The following is a 13,921-nucleotide window of genomic DNA, read 5'->3' on the forward strand; positions in this document are numbered from 1 at the left end:
TGAAGACACATTACATATATAATTATATACTATAAACAAAGATATATTAGAGTAATGTATATTATTTATATATATATTTCCCCTCTTTGCTGATCTAAGATTTTCAAAACCTTATATGAGATTCCACGAATTTGGATTAGTGGATTTTCAAAAGCCCATGACACCTAAGTTCTCAAAACGCGTTCTGAACAGAGGACTCACTTGTCACTTAATCCATTAATTCTTTATTTTTCCATAAACATTTCTCCAATCCATTCCCCAAATTTCATGTTCAAAAGTAGTCACACAAACTCACACATGGCACTCCCACGTTAATTACCATGTTCCCAATTTCACTTTCAAAACATCATTATTTAAATATAAAATCTCATCCGTGCTAAATTGCTTATATTTCCACAATTAATTAAAGTTAACATCTTCCTACATTAAAAATTAATCAAAGTTTTAAAAAATAATGTAGCAGCTTATACAAACAAGGATTTTGTGAACCTACGAGGAAGCTCACTTTCCAAGGAACATGTAAATCCACGTTTCACCTGAAAAGCTAGACATTCACATTTAATTTAATTTCGACATCTATAAATACCTTTCTATGGCATAGACAAAATTTCACACTAGTAATACTAACCAAGTACCAACATTGACATATATATATATATATATATATATATATATATATATTTCAAATAAACTATATAGTATATAAATTGCATGAACATGTCTTCTAGTGGTGCTGCTAGTTCTGCATACAGAGGAGTTCGCAAGAGAAAATGGGGAAAATGGGTTTCTGAAATCCGTGAGCCAGGTACAAAGACAAGAATTTGGTTAGGAAGCTTCGAGACACCGGAGATGGCCGCGGCCGCTTACGACGTTGCCGCGCTACATTTCAGGGGACGTGAAGCAAGACTCAATTTCCCCGAACTCGCATCGTCACTTCCCCGTCCTTTAAGCAACAATGCCGACCATATACGAATGGCCGCACACGAAGCTGCCTTGAGGTTGAGAACCAATACACTGATGCCACCAGAGAACAACAGTGGAACAGACTCAGTAACTGACTGTTCCACTGATGTGGTGGCACCTCTCACTGTGAGACTCTCGTCTACTCAAATTCAAGCTATTAATGATTCGCCTATGGATTCACCTCCTACATGGATGCAAATGTCACACCCTTTTATGATGGATGATCAAACCATGTATTTTGGTAATGGGTATGAATTTGAAGAGAACGAGTGGGAGAATATGCAACACAGTGATTCTCTTTGGGATCCTTAGCTGGCTGGGTAACGTAACGTAACGTATAATTAATTAATTAATTAACATATGCTGATCATATCATATACTAGTAATAAATACGTATACATCATATATTTTGGTATTTTAGTATATGAATTTTAATTGGATTTATACATTTACGTATTTTCATGTATAATGTGACAATTAACTAATTAATGTGGTGAGGATTGATTGATATAATTAGACGGGTGGGATAGTGACGCAAACTCCACTTGATTTTTGTCTTGTTTTTTGAAAATTAATAGCAAGGGAACGAATGAAGGAGTCATGGTTTTCCTTGGTTTTATTAATTTCTTACTTTCAGGATGAAACAAACAAGTAAAGGACGGTGAGTTTGTGATTATAATTCACATAATCAGAAGTGGTATACAGCATATTGCATTAATTTGTTATATAGGGAGGGGTTACCATTTATGTTGTTAGATAAGGGTGTATTTTTGGAGGGGCCCATTAATGTAATGTAATGTAATTGTTATCAAGTATAGTTGTATGAGTTTTAGAGTGATATTTATAGTGGGTGATACTGGTTTTTATTTGTATACCAAAATGGGGCACAAATTGTGTTTTTTATAGGCTGTGGAAAGGGAAGAGTGTGGTGTGATTTATTTTATTAATATTTAAATGATTATTATTATTATTATTATTATTAAACAAATTAAGCTGATGTATTAGAAGTCCACTTGTCAAGCGGATGAAGCTCTTGTATGATGCCTTTCCCGTGAGATGATTTCTCGTTTTATTATTTGATCTCCTTACTCTCTTTATTATTACTTTTGATTAATTAATTTAATTAATACTGCACCATATTTCGTATGTGATGATTAACTTGTTCATTTGTTCGGTTTAATAATTCAGTCTAAATATTGTGTTCCATTAGTTTAAATAGTTGAACATTGTTGTCATAATATTTTAACGAACATATATAGTAATACTAATGATTGATATTATACAACGTTGTATTATACGTTGTATTTTGAACGTTGTATTTATAAAATTATTTGAGAAAGTTTATAAAAATAACTTATGAGATATTTGTAAGTTGTTTTTGATTAATTTTCATAAGTTATCCGAGATAACTTATGAAAAGAACTTTTAGGTAATAGTTCAATTTATTTTACCTTATATGTAAAAATATTTATATATTAGTGTTTATGTAGTTATGGTGTAAATTATTTATTCAAATAGGACCAATCTATTTCTATGTAAGTTTCACGACACTTTCTCACTCAAGTCCAACCATGAATGGAGGTTGAACATGGCCAACATAGATGACATCACATTGCATACTACTGAAAAACTATATCTTAAGCTCGTTTGATGCAAGAGAAAATTATATTTTAAGATTGATAATTAATACTTTTATACAAACATAAATTTAAAACTTATTGAAATTGTATAACTAAAAAACATAACGATCAATCAAATTTAAATTTGATACATTAAAGTAATAAAAATTACAAATTTAATTACAATATTTATAGAAGAAGAACAATATATATCAATGAATCTCTTTCCTCAAAATATTGTAATATGACTATAAATGAAGAAATGTGTGTGAACATGTAAACAACAAGAAGATATGTATTTTAAAATAGATATATATAAGAAGATTGAAAATTACAAAAGGTGAGGAGACGAATGAACAAATTTATTACTACATAAGCAAATAAATATATTAAAATTGTACCGAATAATAAATAGAAAATAAGAGGCAAGTTAATGTCTTGGTATTGTGGGAAGTAAATAAAAACACAAATTAATACAAATACGTAAAATGACGGAGTTTAAAAAATTGTTAAGAAAAAATAGAAATAAGAAGACAAATAAATATCTTAGTACGGTGAGAAGTAAGTAAAATATAAATTAATACAAATAGTCATAATGATAAAATATACATATTTACAACAGAGAAATACTAATGAATAAAAATATATAACTATACAAAATTTATGTGGGAAAATTTTTTAAAGATGATTTTGATTTTATATTTTTAAAAATATTTTTTTATAAAAATTTATTTAAAAATGGTATTTGTTATTAATTAAAAACAATTATTTTGATATTCAGTAACTTAGTTATTCATTATTATAGATTTTAACATGATAATTTTTTTTAAATGTATCTTTCAAAAATGATTTTTATGAATAATTTCTTAAAATAGTTTTTCATTTTAATTTTTTTTTTAAAATTTTATTATCTAAAAAAAGTTATAGCAAATAGATGAAATACTTAAGATGATATTTTAAGATCAATTATTTAAACTAAATTTTCATTTGAAGCTTTATTTTAAAAATTATTTATAAAAAAAATATTATAACAAAAAAATAAAATATTATGCAAATCTTAAATAAATTGTTTTGCTATTGCGTGAAGTAGATAAATATTTAGAATAATGGAGTATAGAAAATTGTAAAAAAAAATAGAAATGGAAAGATTTAGAATAATGAAAATAAAAATTTGTGAAAATAAAAATAAAAATGGAAAGACAGATAAATATATTAGTTTTTTGAGAAGTAAATGAATAGTTAGAATGATAAAGTATAAAAACTTTACAAAGTTAGATTGAAAATTATTCTCTTACCCTAAATTTTTTAATAAAAAAAGTAAGATTGTCGTCAACTTTGGGAGGGAAAATTTTTCATATACAAACTTAACAATTTTTACCTATAAGATATTTACACCTAGTATATCTTTTATGGATATTTAGATCTACAATTTTAGACAGTCACATCTTTTAAATTAGATTATCTTATTCTTTCAATAATAGAAGAATGACTTACGATCACTTTTTGATTTACAATTACTCTTATATATCATGTTTTTATTTCATTTTATCTATATAAATAACTTTCACATAAATTTAGTTTTTTTTTTTTTTTTTATATAAATATTTTTGTTGTGATTTAGTTATCCGAGTTTGACACTTCTTGGTTTTTGCATGGTGTATCACTTTTTGGTTTTTCCATCCTCGTTTTAGTTTAGATTGATAAAACACTTTTATTTGATTATAGATTTCAATCAACGACTTTAATGTCATCAATATTACATTTCAGATACATAGGTATTTCAGACAATTGAATTATATCATATTTGTTCGCATGATTTTGTTGGTGTTATGTTGTAGTTTGACACTTTTTGATTATTTTCGTCTTGGTACGATGCTCGTTTTTATTCAGGTTGATAAAATAGTTTTGATCGATTATAAATTTCAATCAATTAATTTAATGTCAACGTTACATTTTTGGTGAATAATTTTTTTTTAATAAATGTCTTAGTTAGTTGCTCTAACTAGTTAATTAGTTACTTATTTGAATATATAAGTTTATGTAACCTTGATGTAATTCACAACTCTCTCAATTATCAACTTGATTCAATTTAATTTTATTCATTTCTCTCTTATCAATTGTTTAAATAAAAAATCATAATATGGTATAAAGAATAATTATTCCTCTATATTATTTCTCAATTTTTTCTTAATAAATTTTTCTTAAAGCTTCACTGAATCATTTCTACTTTTGTTATTTATCTTTAATTCCCGGAGTTTCCTATATAAAAAAATTCTAAATGACTTTTGATTTGTTTTTCTAATCACTCTTAATTAGTAGAAGACCTCAATCACATACAAGAATAAGTTTATCACGATGCATTATGGTACAACAAATTCACTATATAGACGTGATACTCGAAGTCCCTAGAAGTGCATATTCCTTTGTCGAGACTACAAAATAGATGTGCAGGAATTGGAATCACGAACAATACAACCTTAAAAAATCTCAAAATTGAGCCATTTGTAGCATTAATTTTTGGCATTTCAAATTCTTTTAAATCGACACAGTGTCGATATTTAAAACTCCTTTTAACGATGTTTTTCTGATATATTTAAATCTAAAAATAATTAAAAAAAAAGAGTAAATAATATATTAAAGAAACACATGACAAAAATTGAAAAAGGAGTACACAATCTCCCAAGGCAAAATGATTTATATGACTAACTAACCATAAGCAAAAGAACAACAACTTATCAGCCAAACTCAAACAGTGGTCTCTTTCTTGTGCAGTAATCAAAACCATTTTCCAAGCGTCATTCATGGCGTCATTTCGGAGAGCTTTTTCCTCTTCCTCTCAATTCCTCAACACCAAAGACACTACCCTTTCTCGCCTTTCCGAGCACCGCAAACTTGAAGAAATCGTTGATGTTTTATGTCAACAGAAGCGTCTCAAGGAAGCCGTTGATTTCCTCCACCGCATTCACCAACCCTCTCCTCGTCTTTACTCCAATCTCATTGCCGCTTGTCTTCACCATCGATCTCTTGAATTAGGTAGGAAGGTCCATGCTCACACCAAAGCTTCTAACTTTATTCCCGGCATTTTCATTTCCAATCGTTTGCTTCATATGTATGTCAAATGTGGGGGACTTATCGATGCCCAGAGCCTGTTTGATGAAATGTCTCAAAAGGATTTGTGTTCTTGGAATACCATGATTGCTGGTTATGCTAATCTTGGTCATCTTGAACAAGCTAGGAAACTGTTTGATGAAATGCCTCAGAGAGATAACTTCTCTTGGAACGCTGCTATATCTGGTTATGTTAGCCATCATCGACATAGGGAAGCTCTTGATTTGTTTAGAACGATGCAGGAGCATGAGAGTTCCAATTCTAATATGTTTACTTTGTCTAGTGCTTTGGCAGCGGCAGCAGCTATTCGGAGTTTGCGTCTTGGGAAGGAAATTCATGGTTATTTAGTAAGGACTGAGTTGAATTTGGATGAGGTGGTTTGGAGTGCTCTTTTGGATTTGTACGGTAAATGTGGGAGCTTAGATGAAGCTAGGGGTATTTTTGATCAGATGGTGGATAGAGATGTTGTTTCTTGGACTACCATGATTCATAGATACTTTGAAGATGGAAGAAAGGAAGGGGGGCTTTCCTTGTTCAGAAATTTGATGGGGTCGGGTGTTAGACCAAATGAGTATACGTTTGCCGGTGTTTTAAATGCGTGTGCTGATCTTGCTATTGAACGCATTGGAAAGGAGGTTCACGGGTACATGATACGAGTAGGGTACAACCCATGTTCGTTTGCTGCAAGTGCTCTCGTTCATTTGTACTCAAAGTGTGGGAACACTGAAATTGCAAGAAGGGTGTTCAACAAGATGCCTCGTCCGGATTTGGTATCATGTACTTCTCTAATTGTTGGGTATGCTCAGAATGGTCAACCCGACATGGCTCTTAATTTCTTCGAATTGCTACTTCGGTCGGGTACAAAGCCTGATGAAATTACCTTTGTTGGGGTTCTTTCCGCATGTACTCATGCTGGATTAGTGGATAAAGGGTTGGAGTATTTCCATTCAGTAAAGGAGAAGCACGGCTTGATGCATACTGCAGATCATTATGCATGCGTTATTGATTTATTGGCACGATCTGGACGATTCAAAGAGGCAGAAAATATCATTGATAACATGCCCATGAAGCCTGATAAATTCCTCTGGGCATCCTTACTTGGAGGATGTAGAATACACGGGAACATTGAACTAGCTGAAAGAGCAGCAAAAGCATTATTTGAGATAGAACCAGAAAATCCAGCTACCTATATCACCCTTGCTAATATTTATGCTAATGCCGGTTTGTGGACTAAGGTAGCCAAGGTTAGAAAGGATATGGAAAATAGGGGAATAGTAAAGAAGCCAGGTAAGAGCTGGATTGAGATTAAAAGACAAGTCCACGTGTTCCTAGTAGGGGATAAATCCCACCCCAAAACAAGTGATATTCATGAATTCTTAGGAGAACTCTCGACGAAAATGAAGGAAGAAGGGTATGTTCCAGACACAAACTTTGTGCTACATGATGTGGAAGAGGAGCAGAAAGAGCAAAACCTTTTTTACCACAGTGAGAAGCTTGCTGTTGCCTTTGGAATCATTTCAACTCCACCAGGAACTCCAATCAAGGTTTTTAAAAATTTAAGAACTTGTGTAGACTGTCACACTGCTATGAAATATATATCAAAGATTGTTCAAAGAAAAATAATAGTGAGAGATTCAAATAGGTTTCATTGTTTTGAGGATGGAAGTTGCTCGTGCAGAGACTATTGGTAGTAGTGCACTACACAACATTAGCAGCTTTGTTTAGCATTAATACATTGGTACTTTCAGTGTATTATCAATGTGGAAGAAAACACAGTCTTACAGTTGCATTGATCAACTTCATTTGCCTTCTTTCGCTTTCATTCGAATGCCGATTGTTGGAAAGCTGTACTCTCAGTCTCACCTGAGGTAGGAAGAATGGTTATGTAGGAACATGCTGGTAGAGGTCATGGTTGGTTAATGGTTATTCACCTTTGGTAGTGGGAAAAAAAGAGCATAGTGCATGTCATCCCTTGCTGAAAGTGAATGGGACTTCGAGCATGCATTTCAATGGATGATGATGAGCGTGCTTAGTGGGGATACAATTCTTGAATTGAAAGCTAGCTTAGTGAGAAAAAGTCTTAGCAAGGTATATTGTGTCCAGAAAACTAAAATACCAGGGTGGATTTGATACACATTGAAAAATAATATACACTTGAATCACATCACAATTTTTTATTATGTATAATGTTTAGGGGATTAATACCTAACATGAGCAAAATAATGTAAAATTTAATACAATACCATTTGCAATGGACAGGGGACAAGGAGAGAGCATGGCTATTGAGCACAGAAATATAATGAGTTTTTTTGTTGGTGTTTTAGATTATTTTTATTGAAATAAGAAATTATAGACCCAATCAAGAATTTGTAAATATTGATACTTTAGAAATAATGAGAAGAAGTTGACTATTTGCACTCCCATTTATTTTTTTATAATAAACCCCTCACCGTAAATATATTTTCTACCAAAAATACTGTGAGTTAACTTTCATGATTCATGGTCACTCTTTAATACATACAATTCGATATTATACTGAAAATGAGGTTTATTTTAGGAAAAATGTATGAAATCTACGCAGAAGTGTATTAGAAAAACGGCGGTGCAAATAGTAACTTAAATTGAGCCGAAGCCCATTCAAAACTTTAGGAACATGTAAATAACCAACCCAATGGCTTGAAAAAAATGTAACAAAAAATAGCCGAATCCGTGCATTACACGTACCGGGCAGGGTTTTAGTGCTGTGGAGTTTAAACGGCAGGTTTAATCCCAAAACGACGCCCACTCTTTTAGGGTTTTAACGAAAGGTTGTACAAAATCTTAACGCTGATTTTCATTTGATTTGATTTGACATTTGACAATGGGTTTCTGGGGTAAGTCATCAACCCTCTGCTCCATTTTCATTTTCATTTTCATTTTCATTTTCATTCTACCATTCAATGTGTTTTGCTGATAATATTTGAAGTATACTACACTTCAACACTTGTTATTTGTGTTTCATTTATTCTTCAATTTTCATGAACTTTTCGCGTTTGTTCTGTTTGTGTTCATAGGGATTGAAGTGAAACCTGGCAAACCGTGTCCTTATCATGCTGATAATGTGCAAGGAAAGCTTCACGTCACTCAGGTTCTTCATTCTTTCATAAACTCTTAACACTTTCGTTTTCGTTTTGTACATAATTTCTTGTGTGTGTGATAAGTGCCATTTGCTCTTTAAGTTTATTTTTCACTGTTTTTTTAATTTAATTTTTATCGTGGAATATTGTTTGCTTATCAAGGTTTATTTGTGAGATTTCGACTTATGGCTTATACATTTTTCTATTATACTTTAGCTGATAGAAATAATAATTTAGGTGACTTAAGTGACGGTTGTGATTCTAAGGAATACTTACCTAGCTAAGTAAGCATTATTGAATTTTGATATAATATTTGCAGTGGCACTTAAGGGTCTGATGTTTGTTGAATTAGCTGTTGATATATTTTGTGAGGGTGATAAGATTTTATATAAATTCAACATTTTCGTTCTGGTCTTGTAAATGATTTTAGAGTCTTGAACTTCTCGAAAATTTTGCTGGTTTCTTGTGTGATTTCTGTTCACTAGTTTAAAGTATATTTGTCGGGTGGGTTGTGGTTGTAGAATCCTCATGAATTTTCTTGGTGGTTTTTCTGTTCATCAAGGTTAAAAATTATTTGTTGTAGTCTAGGTTTATTTTTTAGATATTGACTTCCCTTTTTCTGGCATACTTCAGTTGACAAAAATGATTCGTTATAGTATAGCACATGCCTTGTTTTGATTGATTTTGAAATAATATTGGCATTCCTATATAACTATATGCGTTTATTTGCAATGGCAAATGAGTTGTATGGAGTCTGGTGAATTGGTTGTTGATATCGTTTTAAGTCTGATATGATTTTTTAGTTACTAGTAACCACTTCACTGTTTCTCTTCTTTTTGTTCTCTAAAACTCCAGGCTACTCTAGGCATTGGTTCATCAACAGAGAAAAGCATACTTCAGTGCTCTTCTGGACACAAAAGTCCAGTTTATTTGTGTTCCTTGCTGCCAAATAAGGTCGAGTCGTGCCCGTTGAATCTTCAGTTTGATGATGAGGACTTGGTGGCATTCTCGGTGATTGGTTCACGAAGCATCCATCTTTCAGGTTTTTTTGTGGCTGATGGTGGCGACGAACTTAGGGATGACTATGAATAGTATCCTTTTGAAAAACCTGCTTTTACTGGTTTATTTGACTGCATTTCAAATTTTTGTTCATGTGATGTTGGATTAGACATAGTGATTGTTATATGTGTTATCTTCTTGATCTCCTACTACATTGCAAAAGTGATTCATTGGGAGAGGACGTGGGAACTGGGACAGAGGAGTCATCTGAATATGATAGTGAAGATGGATATGATGATCACTTTTTTGACGATAGTGATAATGACATGTACCCATCTTCGCCAGTCCCAAACAGTGGAGGTATTTTGATTTTATCTCATTGTTTTCTTGAATTCATATGGTGATTGTACATAAGTTGTGCTCTTTTCTTAGGTTTTTTTTATTTTTTCTTTATTATTATGATATTTTCAAACTAATGCTCATGTCGTATGTTTTTTTATATGTATAGAAACACAAATCTTAACATTGTCAAATATTATCCAATGCTCAAATATGCGGTGTAATTTTTCTAGTAAAAAAGTCCATCATGATCTTGTTGTGTTACATGCAGATTCATAATTATATAACAATGAATAACAAAGATGTTCTTACCCCCATCATACATTTCCCACTTTAAATATATGGTATAGGTTTTATTAAGTGTATCCACCTCATTATTTACTCCCAGACATTCCTGATAGACTGGATGTATGACTATGGAAATAGGAAAGAAAATTGAAAAGTACAAGCCGAATAGTGTGTTCTTCTGCTTCATAGTTCTCAAGATATTTCAATTGAAATCAACATGACAAACAATATATGACTTTTTTGTTTGTTGATCTTTTTTGAAGTTGTGATTGAGGAAATACCCGATGAAAATCAAACTGAAATTGGAGATGAGCCAGCTAAGCAATTGGTGAAAAAGGAACAGTCAGCTCACTTGAAAGAGAAACACAGCAAAAGTTCTGAGACTCCAGATGTCGTTAGAGGCAAGAATAACCTCCTTGTTCTGGAAAGTGAAGATGAAGACGGTTTCCCAATTTCAACCACTGAGAAAGCTAAATCTGAGTCTCAGAAGGCAGTAGCAGAAGCCAAAGGAGAACAACCACCAAAAAATACTGGGAAATCCAATAAGAAGGCAAAAGATGGTGATAATTCCACTAGCTTAAAGAGAAAAGGTGCAAGTGCTGATGAGGATGAGCAGCAGCAAGATGGGTGAGATTCAGTCTGACATTTCTCCCGACCTATCCTTTTTCTAGGAATGGAAAAGAAAACTAAAATAGAAAATAAAAAATTCAGATCTTCTGTCTCTATTTGTGTTGGCTGTGTTGCATTAAATGTTTCTGATAATAATTTCAGGAAAAAGAAGAAGAATAAGAAGTTAAAAGATCGCGTTAAGGAGGAAATTGCTCATGTAAAAGAGACTAATGTTACTGTGCTAGATGAAAAGCATTCTGAGGGTGAGGAGGTTAAAGCTACAACCAACCAGAACAGTGTGTCTCAGGCAAAGGATGGGAAACAAGCCAATAACGAGTAAGAGCTTTCATTGAATAAGTATGATATCAGTTGCATTGCACAGGGATTTTGGTGGTATAGATATTTGATTGATTGAAATATTTTAATCTACATTATTAAGTATTTCAAATTTGAATTATTGACTTGTAATGTAAAGCCAATTTTTTCCCTCTTTTATTGACTTGTAATGTGAAACCTGTCAACTAAAATAAAAATGCCCATTGCCAAATTATTGTTCCTTTTTTTACTTGCCATCTAGTGTAAAAGAGGCTGTTGTTTCTGATGTAGTACCACTACCAATGGCATTGGTAATTAATTTATCCTTCTCAATAGATGTCTTTACCTTGCATAAATTAGAATTCAACTTTATAAGATATTTAAATATCAATCAATTCTTGGTTTTCTGGTAAATTTTGTTTCTACCGAGTCCTATTAATTACACTTTCTTTCTTCTGCTTTGATACATTAAAGTATGGAATTAAGGAGGCTGAATTTCCTCCCTTCTCTGTTTTGTATTCTTTGCATTACATATTGTGTTGCTAACTATTTGAGCGATGGTATATTTGGGCAGAGTCCTTGTTGAGAAGAAAAACAAGAAAAAGAAGAAAAAAACCAAAGAGTCTGAAGAAGTAGCTGCTACAAAAGAAATTGCTACAGCAGTTGAAAATCAGAAGTTGGCTACCTCTGAGAAAAAGGGGAAGAGTCAAGCTGAAGCCAAACCACTTCAAGTGAGAACTTTTCCAAATGGGTTGGTTATAGAGGAGATTTCTATGGGTAAACCTGATGGCAAAAGAGCTGATCCTGGAAAGAAGGTTACACATAATATACATATATTTTGATGATTGAATTGGAAATACTTGAGAGTAATTTTTATTTGACCTATTTTATAATCCAACTTAGTCTGATAGTCGATTTATTTTCAGGTCAGTGTTAAGTATATTGGCAAGCTAAAAAAAGATGGGAAAATATTTGACTCATGTATTGGAAAGGCACCCTTTAAATTTCGCCTTGGTATGTAGTTATAAATTGTTTTTATGCGTTACATTTTTAGGAATGTTTGTTTTCATACACACCTTTATCTATTTATTTTTTGTTTGTAGGTGTGGGAGAAGTCATCAAGGGGTGGGATGTTGGCGTCAATGGTAATACAGTACATAGTAATAAAATTTTATGTATTCTTATGTTATTGTTACTTATTATATTTCTCTTTTATGTTCTTCAGGGATGAGGATTGGGGACAAAAGAAGAATTACAGTTCCACCATCTATGGGGTATGAAATTGCCCAAAATCTTGCCGTGATTAATGAATCAATTTACTGAATGATTTGTCTCGTGTTAGATGCCCACATCTTTTGTTCTATGGATGATTTTTATTAGCTTATTCTCACGTTTGGTTTATTTTTTGTTATGTAGATATGGAGACAAACGTGTTGGGAGTATACCTCAAAATTCATGGCTTGTATTTGATGTTGAGTTGATTGGTGTTGCAGGCTGATTTCACAATTTTGTAGTTCATGCTTCCGTTTTCTAAATATCCCTCACTGGCTTCATCATTGTTATGGTCTAGTTGGACCCATATAGCTGAGAAAAATGTTAACCGCACCTCATTTATTTGCAATATTTTTCCGAAGTGGATTGTCGATAGAGCTGAAGTTTTGTAGTAAATTCATAACTCTAAGAATAAATGCAGTTATATAGTTGTAGTTTGCTTATTTTGATCCATACAATGCATTTATATAGTTTTGGTCTGACTTCAAGACTTTTTTTCCAGTGTTCAAATTATTCCGAAAAATGTTAGCAACTTAAGTTTTGCCATGGAGCATCTTTAACTTTTGACAGTTTTTTTTATTTTTCAGTACTGTTCTTGAAACTAGAAATTGTTAGCAACTTTAAGTTTTGCCTTCAAGCAGTGATTCTATGTTATATTCCTAACTCAAGTTTTGCTTGTTATGAGTAATTTTAAGAGTATTATAATGGCATGAAAAAATTATTCCTAACAAACAACAAAATTTTGGCTTGTCTAAAAAACGGTTAGAATGAAAAGTAGCACTGAGGAATAAAAAACAAAAAAAAGAAGAAAAAACATGACATCAATAATGAGAGATCATCAATATATATATAGAGTTTTTGATGGTTATATCCCCTTTTTGTTTGTTTATTCCCTATCTACCCTACTTTGAAACAATATTCCTGAAATGCCCTACTTTTTCGTTCCTTCAGGAAGTCGTTTCCTGGGGAAGCGACCTCTTGAAGAGGAAATTTTTCAATGTTAACAGGGGGTCGTTTCCTGGGGAAGTAACCTCCCACTGGGTTTTTTTTTTTTTTTTGTTATATTTTAAAGTTAGTTTATTATTTGAATTATTAATTTAATTATTTAAAAAATAAAATACTAATATTAAATTACAATAAAGTATAGTAATAAATTATAAATAAAATTTATATTTTAATTTTTTTAAATAATTAAATTAATAATTTAATGTATTTCATTTTATTTAATCACTTTAATTATAATAATTTTTAATTATACCTATAATAATTATTTATTATAATAATAATAATAAT

General features: G+C 31.7%; 3 protein-coding genes across 3 annotated transcripts; all 3 read left to right on the forward strand.

The window, feature by feature from the left end:
* Positions 1-494: 494 nt before the first annotated feature.
* Positions 495-2,084, forward strand: LOC101493699 (ethylene-responsive transcription factor ERF021-like). The gene has a single exon (XM_004511421.4). It carries the CDS (start codon positions 712-714, stop codon positions 1,273-1,275), a length of 564 nt encoding a protein of 187 aa, XP_004511478.2. The 5' UTR covers positions 495-711; the 3' UTR covers positions 1,276-2,084.
* A 3,160-nt stretch (positions 2,085-5,244) lies between these two features.
* On the forward strand, positions 5,245-7,532 carry LOC101494019 (pentatricopeptide repeat-containing protein At4g37170). Its single transcript, XM_012718929.3, has one exon. The coding sequence runs from the start codon at positions 5,384-5,386 to the stop codon at positions 7,379-7,381; it is 1,998 nt and encodes a 665-aa protein (XP_012574383.1). The 5' UTR covers positions 5,245-5,383; the 3' UTR covers positions 7,382-7,532.
* Positions 7,533-8,417: 885 nt separating this feature from the next.
* LOC101494334 (peptidyl-prolyl cis-trans isomerase FKBP53) lies at positions 8,418-13,071 on the forward strand. Its single transcript, XM_004511423.4, has 11 exons — positions 8,418-8,563; positions 8,744-8,817; positions 9,662-9,897; positions 10,029-10,165; positions 10,696-11,059; positions 11,204-11,377; positions 11,931-12,171; positions 12,283-12,370; positions 12,460-12,501; positions 12,582-12,630; positions 12,773-13,071. The coding sequence occupies exons 1-11, from the start codon at positions 8,551-8,553 to the stop codon at positions 12,852-12,854; spliced, it is 1,500 nt and encodes a 499-aa protein (XP_004511480.1). The 5' UTR covers positions 8,418-8,550; the 3' UTR covers positions 12,855-13,071.
* Positions 13,072-13,921: the final 850 nt, after the last annotated feature.

Source organism: Cicer arietinum, chromosome 8, assembly GCF_000331145.2.
Source record: "Cicer arietinum cultivar CDC Frontier isolate Library 1 chromosome 8, Cicar.CDCFrontier_v2.0, whole genome shotgun sequence".
Classification (NCBI taxonomy): domain Eukaryota; kingdom Viridiplantae; phylum Streptophyta; class Magnoliopsida; order Fabales; family Fabaceae; genus Cicer; species Cicer arietinum.

Bases quoted from the DNA above. Each gene is read 5' to 3' on its own strand.
- LOC101493699 (XM_004511421.4), top strand. From the start codon at position 712: ATGAACATGTCTTCTAGTGGTGCTGCTAGTTCTGCATACAGAGGAGTT.
- LOC101494019 (XM_012718929.3), top strand. From the start codon at position 5,384: ATGGCGTCATTTCGGAGAGCTTTTTCCTCTTCCTCTCAATTCCTCAAC.
- LOC101494334 (XM_004511423.4), top strand. The intron at 12,172-12,282 runs GTTACACATAAT...ATTTATTTTCAG, and splicing joins GAGCTGATCCTGGAAAGAAG to GTCAGTGTTAAGTATATTGG. The intron at 12,502-12,581 runs GTAATACAGTAC...TATGTTCTTCAG, and splicing joins GTGGGATGTTGGCGTCAATG to GGATGAGGATTGGGGACAAA.